At 38.3% G+C, this 17,200-nt stretch overlaps 1 protein-coding gene across 1 annotated transcript in view; it reads left to right on the top strand.

Annotated features, from left to right (window-relative positions):
* DNAJC13 (DnaJ heat shock protein family (Hsp40) member C13) overlaps positions 1–17,200 on the top strand; it is a 57,113-nt gene that overhangs the window by 33,137 nt on the left and 6,776 nt on the right. The window contains exons 30-52 of the mRNA XM_009280422.2: positions 137–221; positions 711–865; positions 1,829–1,874; positions 2,095–2,249; positions 2,888–3,089; positions 3,854–3,969; positions 4,780–4,858; positions 5,458–5,593; positions 6,753–6,937; positions 7,506–7,580; positions 7,769–7,888; positions 8,771–8,950; positions 9,851–10,018; positions 10,635–10,748; positions 11,087–11,203; positions 11,776–11,953; positions 13,054–13,145; positions 13,502–13,601; positions 14,090–14,164; positions 14,329–14,441; positions 14,860–15,029; positions 15,393–15,435; positions 16,371–16,544. Coding sequence (XP_009278697.1) covers positions 137–221; positions 711–865; positions 1,829–1,874; positions 2,095–2,249; positions 2,888–3,089; positions 3,854–3,969; positions 4,780–4,858; positions 5,458–5,593; positions 6,753–6,937; positions 7,506–7,580; positions 7,769–7,888; positions 8,771–8,950; positions 9,851–10,018; positions 10,635–10,748; positions 11,087–11,203; positions 11,776–11,953; positions 13,054–13,145; positions 13,502–13,601; positions 14,090–14,164; positions 14,329–14,441; positions 14,860–15,029; positions 15,393–15,435; positions 16,371–16,544 — 2,878 coding nt within the window. The remainder of the gene's footprint in view (positions 1–136; positions 222–710; positions 866–1,828; positions 1,875–2,094; positions 2,250–2,887; positions 3,090–3,853; positions 3,970–4,779; positions 4,859–5,457; positions 5,594–6,752; positions 6,938–7,505; positions 7,581–7,768; positions 7,889–8,770; positions 8,951–9,850; positions 10,019–10,634; positions 10,749–11,086; positions 11,204–11,775; positions 11,954–13,053; positions 13,146–13,501; positions 13,602–14,089; positions 14,165–14,328; positions 14,442–14,859; positions 15,030–15,392; positions 15,436–16,370; positions 16,545–17,200) is intronic.

The following is a 17,200-nucleotide window of genomic DNA, read 5'->3' as shown; positions in this document are numbered from 1 at the left end:
AGTTACAAAAAAATAATCACACTGAATATAATCTCAATAGCCTGATACTTGTGGCTTAATTAAGTTGTTCATTCTTGAAAGAGGAAAGGCACATGTGTGCTTACTGCTGTGCCACTTTATTTTTTTTTTTTTTTAGGGATCAAGACAATGCTATTATAAGACCTCTGCCTAGAGTGAAAAGGCTGTTGTCAGATAGTACTTGCCTTCCTCATATCACTCAGGTAAGCAACTCTTCAAAAATGTACCTAAATGAGTAAAGTCTGACTTGCTCTACCATCTTCCCTGTGTGAATACTTTAAGTGGGACGAACGTATCAAATGACATCTGTAATGTCCTGCAGATCTCTGGACAGGCAGTTATTTATTTCACTGGGGGGTGTTACAAATTTCATGTTGTTTCAGCCAATATCTCATTAATAAATATTTCTATCCTTGGAGATACTGAAAAGCCATCTGGACATGGTCCTTGGCAACCAGCTCTAGGTGACCCTGCTTTTGAGCAGCGGGGTTTGACAAGATGACCGCCAGAGGTCTGTTCCAACTTTAAACATTGTGATTTGAACATGTTATTTTTGGGCTGAAGTATTCTTTAATGGAAATTCTTGCAAGTTTACTGGCTTGTCCCAATACTGAATTAGTCAAAACTTCAATTTTGGCTAGGTAACTTGCACTGCTCAAGCAGCTAATATAAATGCTTGTGTTTGATTTCAGCTATTACTGACTTTTGATCCTATCCTTGTGGAAAAAGTCGCTATATTGCTGTTTCATGTCATGCAAGATAACCCTCAGTTACCTCGTTTTTATCTGAGTGGAGTATTCTTCTTTATCATGATGTACACGGGTTCCAATGTGCTTCCTATTGCAAGGTGAGGAAAAAGCATAGCTAAAAATACCTCTTGACCAGTCATGCTCAGAAGGACTGCTGCTCTGAATGCTTCAGGGAGTGTGGCTTGCTAGAACCAGCATGAGATTGCAAGCAAACACCCTCTGGAAGAATCGCCTCCACATGGTCTAGTCAGTCACTAAAAAAAATGAATTGCTTATGACCCTGTCAGGGAGGGAACGAGAGCATGTCTGATCATATAGTTCTAATAGTACAACTAGGCATGGCTTATTGTAGAAGAACAAATCGTTACAGGCACTAGAGTAGTAATATAGGCTACTGATACAGTAATGTAGTTTTTGACAGTAAGCAGCTATCAAAAGTGGTGGAAAAATCTAATAGCCTGTTTTAGTATTGAAGCCTAAAACAATTAAATCAGTCTGTACTGCCTGACACAGATGCACTGCACATGCAGGTGGCTATTGCAGTTCATTCCAGTCTTCCAAGTTCAGTAGTTCATAAAAAGCTATCATACAATTCCAGTTAAGTCTCTTCTATAGCAAAATGCATTGGGAAATGACTGCATGTTTACATGATGACCCTAGTGTAACAGGACTGTCAGCAGTTCGTGTAGGATCATCTTGTTTCATGCCTGCAATGATGATCTAACGGTGCAGGGAGAGGTTTGTAGGAAAAGGTTGTATGTGTCTCTGTCAGCTTCCTTTTTTTTTTTGTGTGTGTGCAGAAAACAAGCTTTCCAGGAACAAGACTTTCAAACTGAAATGACGAACATAGGGCAACATTTATAACATGGGAGTACTTAACTTGGTGGAGTTCCCAAGGATTTGATGGACTTTGTACAGAGATTCATTCAATTGTTGCTGTTACTCTTTTATCTCAAAGTAAATGTATGAGACTTGCCAGCTGGACTATGTTGGTCTGCTTATCTTTCAAGGGTGCCTTAAGTATCAATTAAACAGAAAATAACTGCTGTTTTCTGTTCTAGGTTTTTGAAATACACACATACAAAACAAGCTTTCAAGTCTGAAGAAGTGAGTAGATTGCAAAAGTCACTACCTCTGTTTCCAAATAGTTTTGCAGACCACCTGTAGTTGTTTTAACAATACTTGATGCTTGTTCTTTTTCTAAGTTCCCAAGAGTTAGAATTTAACAACTATAAGGGAAAAGGGAGAGGGTTCTTTAGATCTCAAGTTGGTTAGCCAAGACTGAATTCAGATTACCTTTGAGATGACAATGTGATCTCTTCTGTAGACAAAAGGTCAAGATATAGTTCAAAGAAGTATACTTGGACATATTCTTCCTGAAGCAATGGTGTGCTATTTAGAAAACTATGAACCAGAAAAATTTTCTGAGATATTCCTTGGAGAATTTGACACTCCAGAAGCAATTTGGAGCAATGAAATGAGGTAACTGTTTTCTGTCAGAGGGACAAATAAATCTGAACTACATCTCATGCTGAAGAGGTCTTGTTTTTGACATTTCTAGAGAATGCTGAAAATACCTGGATTCCCTGGTTTCATTACTTCCCTCTGTTTGCCTTCTGCAGGAGTAATGTCCTGCATTGCCCTCTGCTTCTATCAAAAATAACAGGGGCAGGGGGGAGTGGAATTGGCAGCAGGAAGGGGAATATTTCCCTGAAAATGTGACAACATGCTTTACATCTGCCTCTATCATACTTAAGTTCCTTTCATGAGTGGAGCCTTCACTATTTATGTGGACTGCTTTATACTTACTGTTCTCATTTATTACCAGCATCTATCTAGGAGATATACCTCTAATATGACAATACACTTTTAGGGTCTCCCAAAAAGAGGTGTTGAGGGAGGGAAAAACGTCACTTTACATTGTTTTTAATAAACTAATTTTCATGGCATTGAAATAACTTTATAACAGAATAGGACTGAATCCTATTATGAATCCCTTCTGAAATGTGGGAAACTACTAAGGAAAATCTTTTTCAGAAGAAATCATTGAACGCACTTGTACAGTCGCTGAGGATTGAGGACTGCTTGACAAGTGTTAAACCAAACTTTGTAACTTTTAGGCGTCTTATGATAGAGAAGATTGCTGCTCATCTTGCTGACTTCACCCCTCGTCTTCAAAGCAATACAAGAGCACTCTACCAATACTGTCCTATCCCAGTTATCAACTATCCACAACTGGAAAATGAGCTGTTCTGTAATATTTATTACCTCAAGCATCTTTGTGATACGCTCAGATTTCCAGACTGGCCAATTAAAGATCCAGTAAGTAAGAAGTATTTTGGGATTCATTTAGTGCTTGATCTTTGAAAATCCTAAAAGTGGGATTTGTAACAAAAATTAAGGAAACCAAATGCTAGGTTTGTTGTAAGTAACTGATTGATCCTGACTTTGAGTTCATAAGAAAATATGCTAGACACTTTTTTATCTTGAAGCAGAATAGTCTTTGTGCCATATAGCAACCACATCTTAAGTATATCCTCCTTGGGGTGACTACTAAAAAAGCAAAATAAAGCATCCAAGAAACTTCAGATAGTGTTTCAATGAACCTCAAATGATTGGGGTGGGGGGAGGAATCGTCACTTTTGGGTTCTCGTTTGTCCATGCTGGACAAGAAAGTAAGCTAACTTGGTATCAGTACATTAACTGAATTGGTGAGATCTTTTTGGTACAAGTCTATGGTCTAGATCTGTCTAAGCGGCTTTACTTACTCATGCTGCTTTGTTGCAGTTTTTGTAGTATTGAGATGTGAACTGCATATCATCTAAGTGATTCTCCCTCTTCTAATCTGACTCTTAAATCGACATTTTAATCTTAAGGTGCTCTTATCTTGAATAAAATATAGCACTGCAGTGAAGCAAAGTCTTAATTGCTTCCTGACTGGAGAGGCAACCATAATTACTAAAGGTAAAAGGATTAGGTCTTTGAACTTAGGGTGATAAGGATTCATTAATAAAGCAGCACTTCGTTAAAAAATATGTGTACTGGTGTCAGCATAAATGAAATGCTAATAAATTGTAATTACTTAGGTTAAACTGTTGAAAGATACACTAGAAGCTTGGAAGAAGGAGGTAGAAAAGAAGCCACCTACCATGTCAATAGATGATGCTTATGAAGTCCTTAACCTTCCCAAAGGACAAGGCCAGTAAGTTGTTTTCAGTATTTAAAGTTGTATAACTACATTTACATAAACTCCGTACACTGAACAAACTGAAGTTTCTTATCTCAGTACTTGCAACCAATTAGTGGTACCGGTTCAGTTATGTAAGAAACAAAGCTTGAAAATCCAACTCCAGTGTTTGAGAGAATAATTGCAAAGTGTTCAGATAAACTGAAACTAGGGAAAAAATGCTTTGAGCTCTGCTTCAAAGCATTCATTAGGCTGTTTTACAGGACAAGCATTAGACTCAACCATAGTGAGCAAAGAAATATGGCAGAACTTGAATATGTTCAAAGTGGAACTTGGTTTCTCTAATCATCCTTCTTCCACCTGCCAAATATTGTCCTTTTTCTTGGTGATAATATCCTTAGGATTTTTTACCTCCTATCTTGCCACTGGTTTCTGACTTCAGGCCTCTAGAAGAGAACTGGCAGCACTTGTATTTATCCTTCAAGAACAGTGCACTTACTACAAATCATGAACTACTAACTTTTACCACTTACAGCTCATTTAGACTCTCCATTTAGAAGATTCAGGGACTTTGAGCACCTTCTGGTTAGCATATTCAGTACAAGAGGTACTAAAATACTTTCTTTTTCGAAAATTTCTTTCTATTTTGTGGCCACATGATTACCCCCATTCAGTGTCAGCTGATGAAGCGGGATTTTCAAATTGAAATATGAGAGCTTTGTAGTTTTCACTTAATTGTAGTTACTCTTAGTACTATTGTCAGAATCCAGGCTTGGTTTTCTGGTTTTTTTGTTATTCAATGTAATGGGACTGGTTTTCTCATAGGCATGATGAAAGCAAGATCAGGAAAGCTTATTTCAGGCTGGCGCAGAAATATCACCCAGACAAGAATCCAGAAGGCAGGGTATGTACGGCACAAATTTATGGTGTTAATAAAATGGGGACAAATTCAGCTGTTACGTGTATTAAAAATTCTGAAATACCCACTTAAATTTTCTTTCTCCCTTTTAAAAGCTATGCCCTAGATGAATAATAGAATACAGATTAATACTACAGATGAGTAATTTAACTGATGTCAATCAAGGAATATTAGGATTTCTACAGTAAACTAATGTAATCAGGTCAGATGTCTCAGAAAGCATCTGGTTTAGAGTTACACAGGACCTAAATAAGCTAATTGCTCCCTTTCAAAGACAGACTTCATCCTCTGCCCATTCTTACAATCAATTAAATTGTACTTACGACTTTTGTCATAGTGGAATTGACTTTGTTTTAGTCTCTTTCCTATGGCTGAGTTTAGGAGACAGCAGAACACTCATCTGTGAACCAGTGTTCTTAAGGTTATTTGGAGTATTTTCTGAAGTGTAATAAGGCAACAAAACTAGCATTGTGGCTAATACCTGGAATGCTTATCCAAATATAAATATCTAAACTGATGCTGCAGACTTGTAGTAATTTAAGGGGTTCTTAGCAACTCTTAAGACTATTCCTCTTTATTTGCAGGATATGTTTGAAAAAGTTAATAAAGCATATGAGTTTCTGTGCACAAAGTCTGCCAAGGTGATAGATGGGCCAGATCCAGAAAACATAATTTTGATCTTGAAAACTCAAAGCATCCTCTTCAACAGGCATAAGGAAGGTAAGCATGCTGTCTCAGAAGAATGTTTTATGTTCATCTCTTTAGTGGCCATTGCGGTCAGTTTTAAGCTCCTCTGTTCTTGAGTCTGTGTTCCGTTGATCTGGTTTCTGGCTTGCCACAGCATTATGTAGCTATGGTAAAGGACTTCAGAATAGGACTTTTTCTTCCATGAAATAAATTCATCTGCAGTAAAACTTAATTCAAAAAAGCATTAATAGCTTTTTAAAATTCTCTGCATCAATACTAATCAGTTTGAATCTTCCTCCATATATAACTTAGACTTACAATTCTGTCTGTGCAGAAAAGTTCTCACTAGTACTCAGTCACCCAGATGGCAGATTCTGGGTATAAATGAGGTTACGCTCATGTGGCTATTAAAAATGAGACAATCTTGCAGAAATTCTGACTAGTGTTAGAGTCCTCTGGTGTGTGTGCTGCAACACTACCTCTTTCACAGTCCAACTGGGCAAGAGGGATAGCTAGAGTACCCTAACCCTTGGCTCTGGCTGCGGTCCCTGGCTGGCAGTTGCTGACATGTCCAAATCTTGCAGAGTCAACAGTGTTTTGCTATGTAAGTGTTACATGATAATGGTAAACTGAGAACCTCATATGCAGTCATAGCTCTGTCAGTTGTGTGGAGGCAGTGACAACATTAGTGTAGACTTATATAGGTCGGCTCACAGTCGGCTCCATACTGCAAGATGAAATTGTTCTTTAGCACTGCTGAACCCTAAAGGAATGAAAAATATAATTATTTAAAACGATTGCTGTGTCAAACTGGAAAAGGTCCTTATAGGCTTATTGTTAGACAATCCTGGTCTAAGACAGACAGACAAAGCTATACTTGTGTTTCTCTGGAGACAGACAAGCATCACTTGGAAGGCTCTGAGCTTGGGGGCTTGCTGAGCTGGAGGTAAATCTTTTTAATCTTAAATGAGTTCTTTCCGTGAAGCTCTGTCAGCTTCTAGCATGAACAGTCTTACGTGACAAGGAGTCAGATTGTGTGGACTGCTCAGTCTTGCTCCAATTTTCCTAGGTGTTGGCTTTCTTTGACTCCTAGTCCTTACATATCTGATATCTTCCACTGATAATTACACAGTGGTTTACATATATGCAGAGCCTAAGCAACTTAAACTTTGACTTTTTTTTCCTCTTTCAGAGTTGAAACCTTACAAGTATGCGGGCTATCCTATGCTGATAAAGACTATTACCATTGAAACATCAGATGACCTTTTGTTTTCCAAAGAATCTCCTCTGTTGCCTGCTGCTACAGAACTTGCTTTCCATACTGTTAATTGTTCAGCATTAAACGCAGAAGAGCTGAGAAGAGAAAGTGGAATTGAGGTAAATGGAAAGAAACTTATTGAAATGAATTGTTTTATTCTAACTTTTCCACAGCTAAAAATCTTAGATCCTCAATGCATAGGACATCAGATGCAATGGAGAATCACTTTTGGTATTGTTGAGACACTTGTCCATTCTTGCTGTCTCTTTTCTGGATGCAGTAGGAGAAGCCTCTTGCAGAGTATACCCCTTTCTGGACCTAGGCTTGTCTGTTGAACTGTGGATAAGCAAACTACATATGATATTTCTCTACTTCTTTACAAATTGAGAACTTCTGCATTCTGTTTGTGAAAGAATAGATAAACATGAACAAGTTACTTGAGCAGAAGGACTTTTCGTTGTGCGTGTTGGCTCACATGTGAGAATGCTATCAACTCTAAAGCACCAAATGCTAGTACCAGCACATGCAAGGAATTTTGCCCCTACAAACCATTTGAGCAAACAGCAGATTTTGTCAAATGTTTCCCTTCAGCCATAAAACACTAGCTGATAAAACCCATTTTTAATTTCTGCCAGCCTTTATCAGTTTTTGTTGTGACTGAACTTATGCATCATCCAATCCTCACAGGTATTGCAAGAAGCATTTAATCGTTGTGTAGCAGTCTTGACTCACTCTAGTAAACCAGATGATATGTCTGTACAGGTAAGTTGCAGCAACTTTGATTGTATCAGCTTCTCAGAAGACTATATATATATATGTAATATGATAATAAACATAAGTGTGTATATATAATATAAATTATTTATATAGTATTATATATATTAAAAAAATAAGATTGTAAACATGCATTTCCCCTCCACTTGGAACCAATAAAATACTGCTTTTTGTAGGTATGTGGATATATTAGTAAGTGTTACAGTGTAGCAGCTCAGTTTGAGGAATGCAGAGAGAAGATTACAGAAATGCCTAACATCATTAAGGACCTCTGTAGACTACTGTATTATGGCAAGGTAAGAGCTCCCTTCCTTTGCCTAAATGGGTATTTAACTGTTAAATGTTTAGGGGATTTTTTTTTAAGGATTGTTTTTAAGGGAGATAGGATAATTGCAGAGACTGATCAAATCCTTCTGTAAGATCCCAGCTAATCATTATGGGATACGGAAGTCTGCTGCCTTGTTCTCAACACTTGTATTTGAATCCATTTAGTGGACTCAAAATGCAATCACTACAAAGATTCAGCTACATTTGTCTTTTAACTGACTTATGTCTAGCTGATTGGTTTACTGTACTAGATCAGCAGATAAAAGTACTAGAGCTAGATCTTATGTAAGCAGATAAACGCCTAAATCAGCATAAACTCTGGGAACAGTACTCAAGAAGTTTTGTTGCCATTTAGCTCTTTAGAACTTACCTCATGTTATATAAATGCTGAATTTTGTCTGAATTAAGAAAGGAAAGCTTGTCTTGAACTTTTCGTATGGGGTATGTGAAAACAGAAGACTATAAAACCAGACTGTAGTAATTAACTATAGGTGCTTGTCTGTTCTTCAGTCCCTGCAGAACACATGTATTGCCATAAAAAGCTCACCTGGGAATCTCTGCCACTTTCTTGAATTGTTTTTCCAGCAGTTCATCAGTGCTCCTTTCTAATGATATGAAATAACTTATCAAGTACTCTTCCTTTGAAGAATGCTGACTAATTAGCCATGTTTCTTGGCTACCAGACACTTAACTTCAACTGCAGATGTTGTTCTGTCTGCTTCAGTTTTCATCTCTGTGCTGCTTAGATGGTACTCCAGAATTAGCAAGTTTTGACTTTAAGCCTTTGTTTGGTAAGGAAAGTTGGCTTTCTTTGGTCACAAGTACTAAGGCAAACTTTTTTCCTCTCTCAGAACATACCACGAGTAGCTTCTTTGGGAGTGGAGTGTGTTAGCTCCTTTGCCTTAGATTACTGGCTACAAACGCACTTGTTCCAAGCTGGAGTTCTCTGGTACTTACTGGGTTACCTCTTCAACTATGACTACACACTAGAAGAGAGTGGTATTCAGAAAAGTGAAGATTCAAATCACCAGGTAATGTTAATAAGGTGCATGCTTTCAGACACCAGTGGTTGTTGCTTGCCATCTCTTATTAACAAAACAAGTGTATTCAAATACTTGTTAGAATTATTGAATTACATGAACAATAATGTTAACAGAGCAGTTTTGGAAGGGGATTCTTGTGTAGTAGTGTAAATACTGTTGTTTGAGTTTTGGTTTTTGTTTCTTTTTTTTAAAGAGTAGCTCATGTTTTGAGTGCAACTGTTAAAGCTGCCAAAACCTGTAGTTTCCAATAGACTTAATGCAAGAGATTTTTATCTACAGTGAACAGTAAAAAAGTAAATTTGTGCTATCAGAAGAAAAAGTCCTTTTCTCTTGAGGTTCAACTGAAGGGGTTGTCTAGTGATACTATGGACTTATCTGAAATGTCTACTTTAGGACCGTATTGTCCCTTTGCCCTACAGCTATATAAGTTGCTTCACACTTCCATTTCCCTAAATGGATGAAGTATGGCACTTCTCAGCTGCTGGATGAGATGGGCTTTGAACAGTCTATTGTAGTTGTTAACTCTTGTATCACTGTCATAAAAGGCTCATTATGCTGATATTTGACTGTGCTAGCAGGAACTGTTGTCTGGTCAGAAGCTATTACACTAAACAGCTTCTGTAGCTTTCAGCTCATCTTGATGCCCCAGTTTTTCCTACTTATCAGTGTTCATGTCTAACTGCATTTATTAATCCCACAACACAGTGTCTGAGGCTGTTCTGTAGCACCTAGTGTTTTATTAGACACCAGTGCATAATTAGTGATGTAGATAAATAGGGAATACCAGTTCTGTTCATTCTGGTGCGGAAGTGTTGGACAACTCTTTCTAGCTATTTTAATATTTCTTCAGTAAGCTCGAGCTTTTTTATAACTGTCTGTATTTTTCAGGAGGTAGCAAATAGCCTTGCTAAGCTCAGTCTCCTGGCCTTGAGTCGCCTTGGAGGGTATCTCTCTGAAGAACAAGCTACACCTGAAAACCCAATGATCAGGAAAAGCTTGTCTGGAATGTTGACACCCTATATTGCAAGGAAACTTGCTGTGGTCAGTCCTACTGAGGTAAGCATCTGTTGGCCCAAACTTTCTCTAGTAATTTATGGAAGGAGTACCTGGTCACTTCTAAAACACTGAACTCTCTTAGACCAACCTGATACAGATAACAGCAGTGCGATTTTTCTTTGCAGTTGGAGTAACTGCGAGGAAAATAAACTGTTTCAGCCTCAAACATTATGGACAGGAACAGTACCCTATAGATTAATATTTGCAAGACAAATATGGGAGCAAAGAAGTTGAGATAATTGTTGAAGGCTTAAGGATATAATGATAATGGAGAGCAAAGGCTAAACTACTCTCTTTAATGGTGCCAACGAAGTAATCTACAAAGATATGCTGCAGATAATTGCTGCTCACTGTCAAAAATAGAAAAATCTGAAGCAAGCGTGGCTCGAAGCAGAATAAAGAAAAATTAAAATATAGATTGTACTGTACCAAATAACTTACACATACTGTTTTTCCAGTATGTGGAAAACTTGACACTTTAAACCTGCTTATGAAATTGGTCTGGTTGTTAATGAGATTGGATTAACTTATATAATGAAGCACACCGATTACTGCGTGTAATGACCCAGAACTAAGTTGTAAATGTGTTACATCATGTAAATTCCTTATTTCTTAGACTTTGAAGATGCTTAACAGTAACACAGAGAACCCCTACTTGATCTGGAACAATGGGACAAGAGCCGAATTACTTGAGTTTTTGGAATCTCAACAAGAAAGCATGATTAAGAGAGTAAGATACTCTTTACTTTAAATCCCACTACTATTTTTTTTAAACTATTCTGTATTTTGGTACAGTTGCTTGTAATATGGTGGTATAGTTAATACAAGTATCCATTGTTGCCTACTCCTAGGTCACTTTCTTTATTCAGTAGTCTTAAAAGATGATGAAAACCTAGGAGTTTGCCTTGTTATTTCTTGTAATGTTTCAGTCTGTCTTGAGCTTCTGACTTTTGCTAAAGCTTTAAGTTTTCTGTTCAAGTATTGTCTATTTCATTATCAGGTTATAGCTTTACGCTTTCTACAAGATTATTTTCTATTTCAGCTTGTGCTGCTTATTTCTACTTAAAGGGTGATTGTGACAAGAGCTATGGATCTGACTTTGTCTTCAGTGACCATGCAAAGGAACTTATTGTAGGAGAGATTTTTGTTAGAGTCTACAATGAGGTCCCTACCTTCCAACTAGAGGTGAGATGTAGTTAAAACCTTCCTGTTGAAAATAGTATTTAGAATGTTACTGCCTCCTCTTTATCTATCTGTCAGTGCAAACAGAACAGAGAAAATATGAAATCTTGTGGAAGTTTCCTTCAATGTGATCAGAATGTTATGGAATATCTCTTTATTGGAGTAGAATAAATTAAAAAGAACATTGAGTTTGCCATAAGACGTGCTGCTTCGGATGGCTTAATGCCTCTTTTCTACAAGTGCACACAACCTGAGTGCAGATGCTCAGGTTTATTCAGTAATTCCAGGAGGTAGAGATTCTGCCTAGTGGCTTTGTGCTCTGTGTGTGTGTGTATATATATAGACAAACATACTCCTTAAGAGTGCTGTTGAAGTAGTGGCAGCTTTCTAAGGGTGTGTTTAGATATAAATAGGGCCAATGTGCTCCAGATGTTCAGTGATCAGAGTAGAAAAGTGTTTCCTGTCTGGAAGAAAGGGAGATGTGATACGTAGGAAAAGTTATTTGGATACACTTTCTTCTAGTGTGAATACTTTTGCATCACACAGCTAAAAATGCTCTCATCTCTAATTTAAAGCTTCCTAAAGCATTTGCTGCAAGCCTTTTGGATTACATAGGCTCACAAGCACAGTACCTTCACACGCTAATGGCAATAACGCAGACTGGGAAAGTAGAGTCCAATCAACATGGAGATCGGTTGCGGAGAGTTGAAATGGCCCTGGAGGCTCTGAGAAACGTGATAAAACACAACCCAGGTAGGCTTAAAAATGAACTTCCCTGATAGGCTTTCTTGTGGACAACCTTAAAAAATGCAGGCCCCTGTAGTCTTTATCTTCCAGCGAGAAAGCAGCTTGCTTTGCTGGCTAACAGACTTTAGTGTTGATAAGCCATATAGGCTTGCTTTTTCTTCTTTCCCCCACTCCCCCCTGGAGAACATTATCAGTAGATGTATTAGTTCTGTGTGAAATCCAAGCCTTACCTGTTTTCTTCTCTGAAATATTGGGTTTTAACTCTAATTCTAGCCTGCTGTTGCCAGGAAGACTTAAACCTCTTGGATGAAACTTTCTGTACTCTTTCAAAGAATTTTAACTGATTTTTAAACTTCCTTGCATCACGCAAGCAAAAAAGAACCCCCTTGAGCTGAGTACTGTATAAACACCTAAAGACATGTCAGGGCCTTATTAAAGCAGGAGGAGAAGATGCTCTTGAGAAGTAGGTAGCTAATACCAGCAAAGATTTATGAGCAGTTACCAATGTACAGACTGGAAAAGCCGAAGACATGTGATTAGGATGTTTTCCTACTGTATTGCAAGTTAGTTCTAAAAGCAACTCATGTTACTATCATGGCTTCTAATAATAGGCGGTTAGGTTGTTCTCAGACTGCATTATCTGTATTTGGCAATTATAACTCTGAAGGCAGCTGTTACTGCTGCAGATAGCAACCCTACTCTGAGCTGGGAGAATCAGAAAGGGCAAGTGTATTTGAAGACAAGAAGTACCGATAACCAACAATAAATAGTATAACTGAACTTGCTCAGTTGTCTTGTAAGAATGCAAGTAACTAGGTAGTCCAAGAACTAGCTCAGTTACTTCCTCCCTCTAAGGCAAGTATCCTCTCCTTTTGAAACGTGGTTGACCTGAGACTTTGTGGAACCTAGATTAATAGACAGGACTTCATAATTTTCTAGTTCTGTAGCAGGTCCTGTCCTGTAGGCGCTGTTATAACTACTGTGGCAGACTATATACAGACATGTAGTCTTTAACACCTCTCTGTATAGTGAAATGTGCACTTGGGATAGCCTTCAGTGAATGCTTTGGCTAACATGAAGAGAATAACTTATCTGGTCTCTTGCAGGTTCTGAGTGTGAATGCATAGGTCATTTCAAGTTGATATTCTCCCTTCTGCGTGTTCATGGAGCTGGCCAGGTGCAGCAGTTGGCTTTGGAGGTAAAAAAACCAAACCAAGAAAAAAAAAAAAAAAACCAAACCAAACCCCGCTGTCTGGATGCTCTATGTGATCAGCATAAACAAACCTGATTGTGTAACTGTTAGAGTAGCTAAAAAGTATCAAGATTGGGGTTCCAAGGTGTCAGTTTCTCCTTGGAGGAACAAGTGATAGCTTCTTGCCTGTGTCTTTACTCCCTTCTCCCCTGAGGTGACAAGACAATTTGGTGGCAGGAATAAACATTGTAAATATTAGCTATATTGGCCAGTGAGGTGACCGAGTTCATCATGCACTGCATTTTCTGGACAATGTCTTAACAGCTGGAATATCATCAAGCGTTGTTTCTGATCTTTTACAGGTAGTGAACATAGTAACAAGTAACCAAGAATGTGTTAACAACATTGCTGAGGCAATGGTTCTTGCTAACCTACTGGCACTTCTGCATTCCTTACCTTCAAGTATGTACCATATAATTCTTAGTCGTGCAAGGCAAAGGGTTTCCAACTTGGAAATTAGTTAGAATGCAGCTGGCTGAGCTTACTACTGAGTTTTAGGTTAAAACAGCATTTCAGTGGGGATGATTAAAAAAATGCTTTATGTAACCTGTTTGTCTTAAACGTGTGAGCTGAAACGCTTGAATTGCAGGTATTTGAATTATGCTTGAATTGCACAGTATTTAATTGACTAATTATTTTAGGGAATTTATGTAGTAAACATCTAATTAATAAGTTGTGCCGTACTATAATGTATGATTGACATTCCTTAACTAACTGAATGTAGCCAGAAATCCCTATAAGCTTGCAATTGTATATATACCTCTGACTAGCTCTTCTCATAAGCTTTATTGCAGTTTTGATACAGCTTTCTGTTAAGATCAGTCTAGTTCATCTTTGATTAGGTAATAGTCTATATGGCACAAAGGTTGTAATACTTTTTATTTTGACAGGTCGGCAACTCGTCCTTGAAACTTTGTACGCTTTGACATCTAGCACAAAAATAATTAAAGAGGCCATGGCAAAAGGTACATTACTACATTGAAAGCAAATGTTTCTGCAACACTGGACTTAAAGCAAATACAGCAACCAAATCTTACTCTTCCCTTCAGAACAATCAGTGTGGAATTGGTGAATTCATACTACTTGTGACCAGAAAAAAATTTGAATGTTTTCCTATCTCTTTGTACAGGTGCTTTAATCTACTTACTAGATATGTTTTGCAACTCAACTCATCCACAGGTCCGAGCCCAAACAGCAGAGCTCTTTGCCAAAATGACTGCAGATAAGCTGGTGGGTCCAAAGGTAGGAATCTTAACAGCTCTTGTGGGAACTCTTCTCTTGACATTACCAACCTCTCTCTAAGGATGGAACAAAAAAAGGCCTTTTCCGTGACTGAAACGTTCATGTGAAGAGCAATCTGGCTCTTTCAAAATGGTTAACTCTTAATCTGTGAGCAGACTTCTAGAAGCAGTTGTATTTATTGTAACTACTATAAGCAGTTTGGTTTCCATTTGTAATGACTTTAACATTAGATACCTAGATTTCAGACCTGTCATTAGCTATCGCTATTTAAAATGGCAGCACTATTTTATTTTGTGGTGTTGTGTTCTAGCAGTTGGCATTATAGCACTACAAATAATTGGGACTCCCTGGAGTTCTCTATTTTTCTGTCAGTTAGTTTGACTTATGATATACTAAATGTCCTTTTCATCCTTTCTAGGTTAGAATTACACTAATGAAATTTTTACCCGGAGTCTTCATGGATGCCATGAGGGACAACCCTGAAGCTGCTGTTCATATCTTTGAGGGAACTCATGAAAATCCTGAGTTAATTTGGAATGACAACTCCAGGGAGAGAGTATCAACAACAGTTCGAGAAATGATGCTTGAGTATGTGGGGACCTACTAACTACTTCCTTAACTGAGACACTTCTAGTGGTGGTAAACCAGAGTTGCTATAGAAGAACTCAGAGCTCTGCCGGTAAAAAATAGAATCCTTGCAAGCCAGACTTCAGTGAAAAGAAACTTTTTCACTGTTTGTATATTGTACCTGTAACTCAGTGATGCGAGTGTGGTTTGTGCACAATCCAGGTATTCGCTCACTGCTATAAGATTTGGGAGGGGGTTACAATGAGGAGAAAATGGGGTTTAGAAACCGGAACTACTTCACAATGGTGGAAAGAGACTGAGGTGTCAAGTAGGGAAGAGGACTGCTTCTTTTACTGCTCGTTAAAACTTACTTTCTTTTTAAAGGCACTTTAAACTTCAGAGGGACAACCCTGACACTAACTGGAAGGTAAAAGTATACTGTTTCTGCTTTGGGTGTGTCCAGGGAGACTATAAGCCAGCTGATAATATATGCATGTATGTAACTCTGACAGGCTTTCCTCTTGAAGTACCAACAGGAACTCACTGCTGTACTAACATAACTGTTTTAATGTTGAATTGATGCTTTCGTTACTTCTTGTACCTTGAAATCAGACACTTTATTGGCAGTGGTTTTGCCAGTAATACTCTGAATTTTCTGATAGTTCAGGTCATTCTAAAACTTAGCAAAAGTCAGCAACAAAGGAGAATACTGGTTTGCTGGGAAAAGTCCTGTCACTTATTACATAGCTCTGGTAAAATTGCTCTTGGTAAATGTTCAGGAACGTTAGTAAGCCACTGAGTGTCAAAAATTACTGTCCTGAGCCATTCCATCACATCAGGTCAATCAGTGAGATGTTCCAGTCTGTAGTATTTCCCAATATCTGTGAAAGGCCAGGCATGACTTCCTCCTAACAGTGGTCTAGTTCAGTGTTAAAACAACTTCTAAACACATGCAGGATGGCTGTTTCGATGCAGGTGGAAACTGGAAACTTCACTAGGTTGATGGTGAGAAACCTTCCCCTGAAGTGTGCAAGAAAGAAAGGAAAGGGCTGTTTTATCAGCCTTGTTGCTGGTACTTCTCTTGAACTCGTGTTTACCATTAGTATAGCTGTAGACTCAGTTACTTGTGTTCTTTGAAAGAACAGTCCACTGTAGTAGTACTACCTGCACTGTTCTTTCTACTCTCACTTCTTAACCTCATGTTTCTTCAAGATGAAGCGTTTATTGGTCTTGCACAGCTCTGTTTTGGAGAACACGGTTAGTTCAGTGACCCTTACCACTTAGAATCATGATGTTAGAGAAACAATTACAACTCTCACATATACCCTTGCCAGTAACTCCTTCTACTTTACAATTCAACAGCTGCCTGAAGACTTTGCTGTGGTGTATGGTGAGGCAGAAGGTGAACTTTCAGTGGGGGGAGTCTTCCTAAGGATTTTTATTGCCCAGCCGGCCTGGGTTTTACGGAAACCAAGAGAATTTCTCGTTGCACTGTTGGAAAAGTTTACTGAACTACTGGAGAAAAATAACCCCCATGTAAGATGATTTTTCTGATTCTGCTCTTTGAATTTCTTTAGCAGTCTTAAGCTACTAGTCTTTTAGTATCTGATTTATATTGGAGATTGGGAGAAATTTCTTCACCAAAAGGGTTGTCAAGCATTGGAACAGGCTGCCCAGGGAAGTGGTTGAGTCACCATCCCTGGAGGCATTGAAAAGACCTGTAGATGTGGTGCTTAGGGACGTGGTGTAGTGGTGGACTTGGCAGTGTTAGGTTGATGGTGGGACTCGATGGTCTCAAGGGTCTTTTCCAACCTAAATGATTCTATGATTAACTTCAATTCTCACACTTTCTTCCCAACATGAATGATATTTTTTTTTTGTCTGCTTTCTGACTCTCTGTAAAAGCACGTAGATATGTTTAGGCAACTTCTGAACATGAGTCAGTGCTTTTAAGGTCCCTGAAGCCACAGAACTAGCTTCAGTAAGTCTTGGAGGCTTATTTTGTGGTGGAGATGAGGCTTAACAAATGGAGTGTCTTTAATTATTCCATGACTGACCAGCCTAAGAAAATGGCACTTTTTCTACACTGCCTAAAAATTTTCAGGTCTTCAGACTTCTAATGTCCTTCTGCAACACTGTCGTGGTTTAATTTCAGTCGGCAACTAAGCACCACGCAGCCGCTCGCTCACTCC

This window comes from Aptenodytes forsteri, unplaced genomic scaffold (genome assembly GCF_000699145.1).
Source record: "Aptenodytes forsteri isolate BGI_AS27 unplaced genomic scaffold, ASM69914v1 Scaffold523, whole genome shotgun sequence".
In the NCBI taxonomy this organism is placed as follows: Eukaryota; Metazoa; Chordata; class Aves; order Sphenisciformes; family Spheniscidae; genus Aptenodytes; species Aptenodytes forsteri.
Note: the sequence above shows the minus strand (reverse complement) of the source record. Positions and strands in the feature narration are given on the sequence as shown.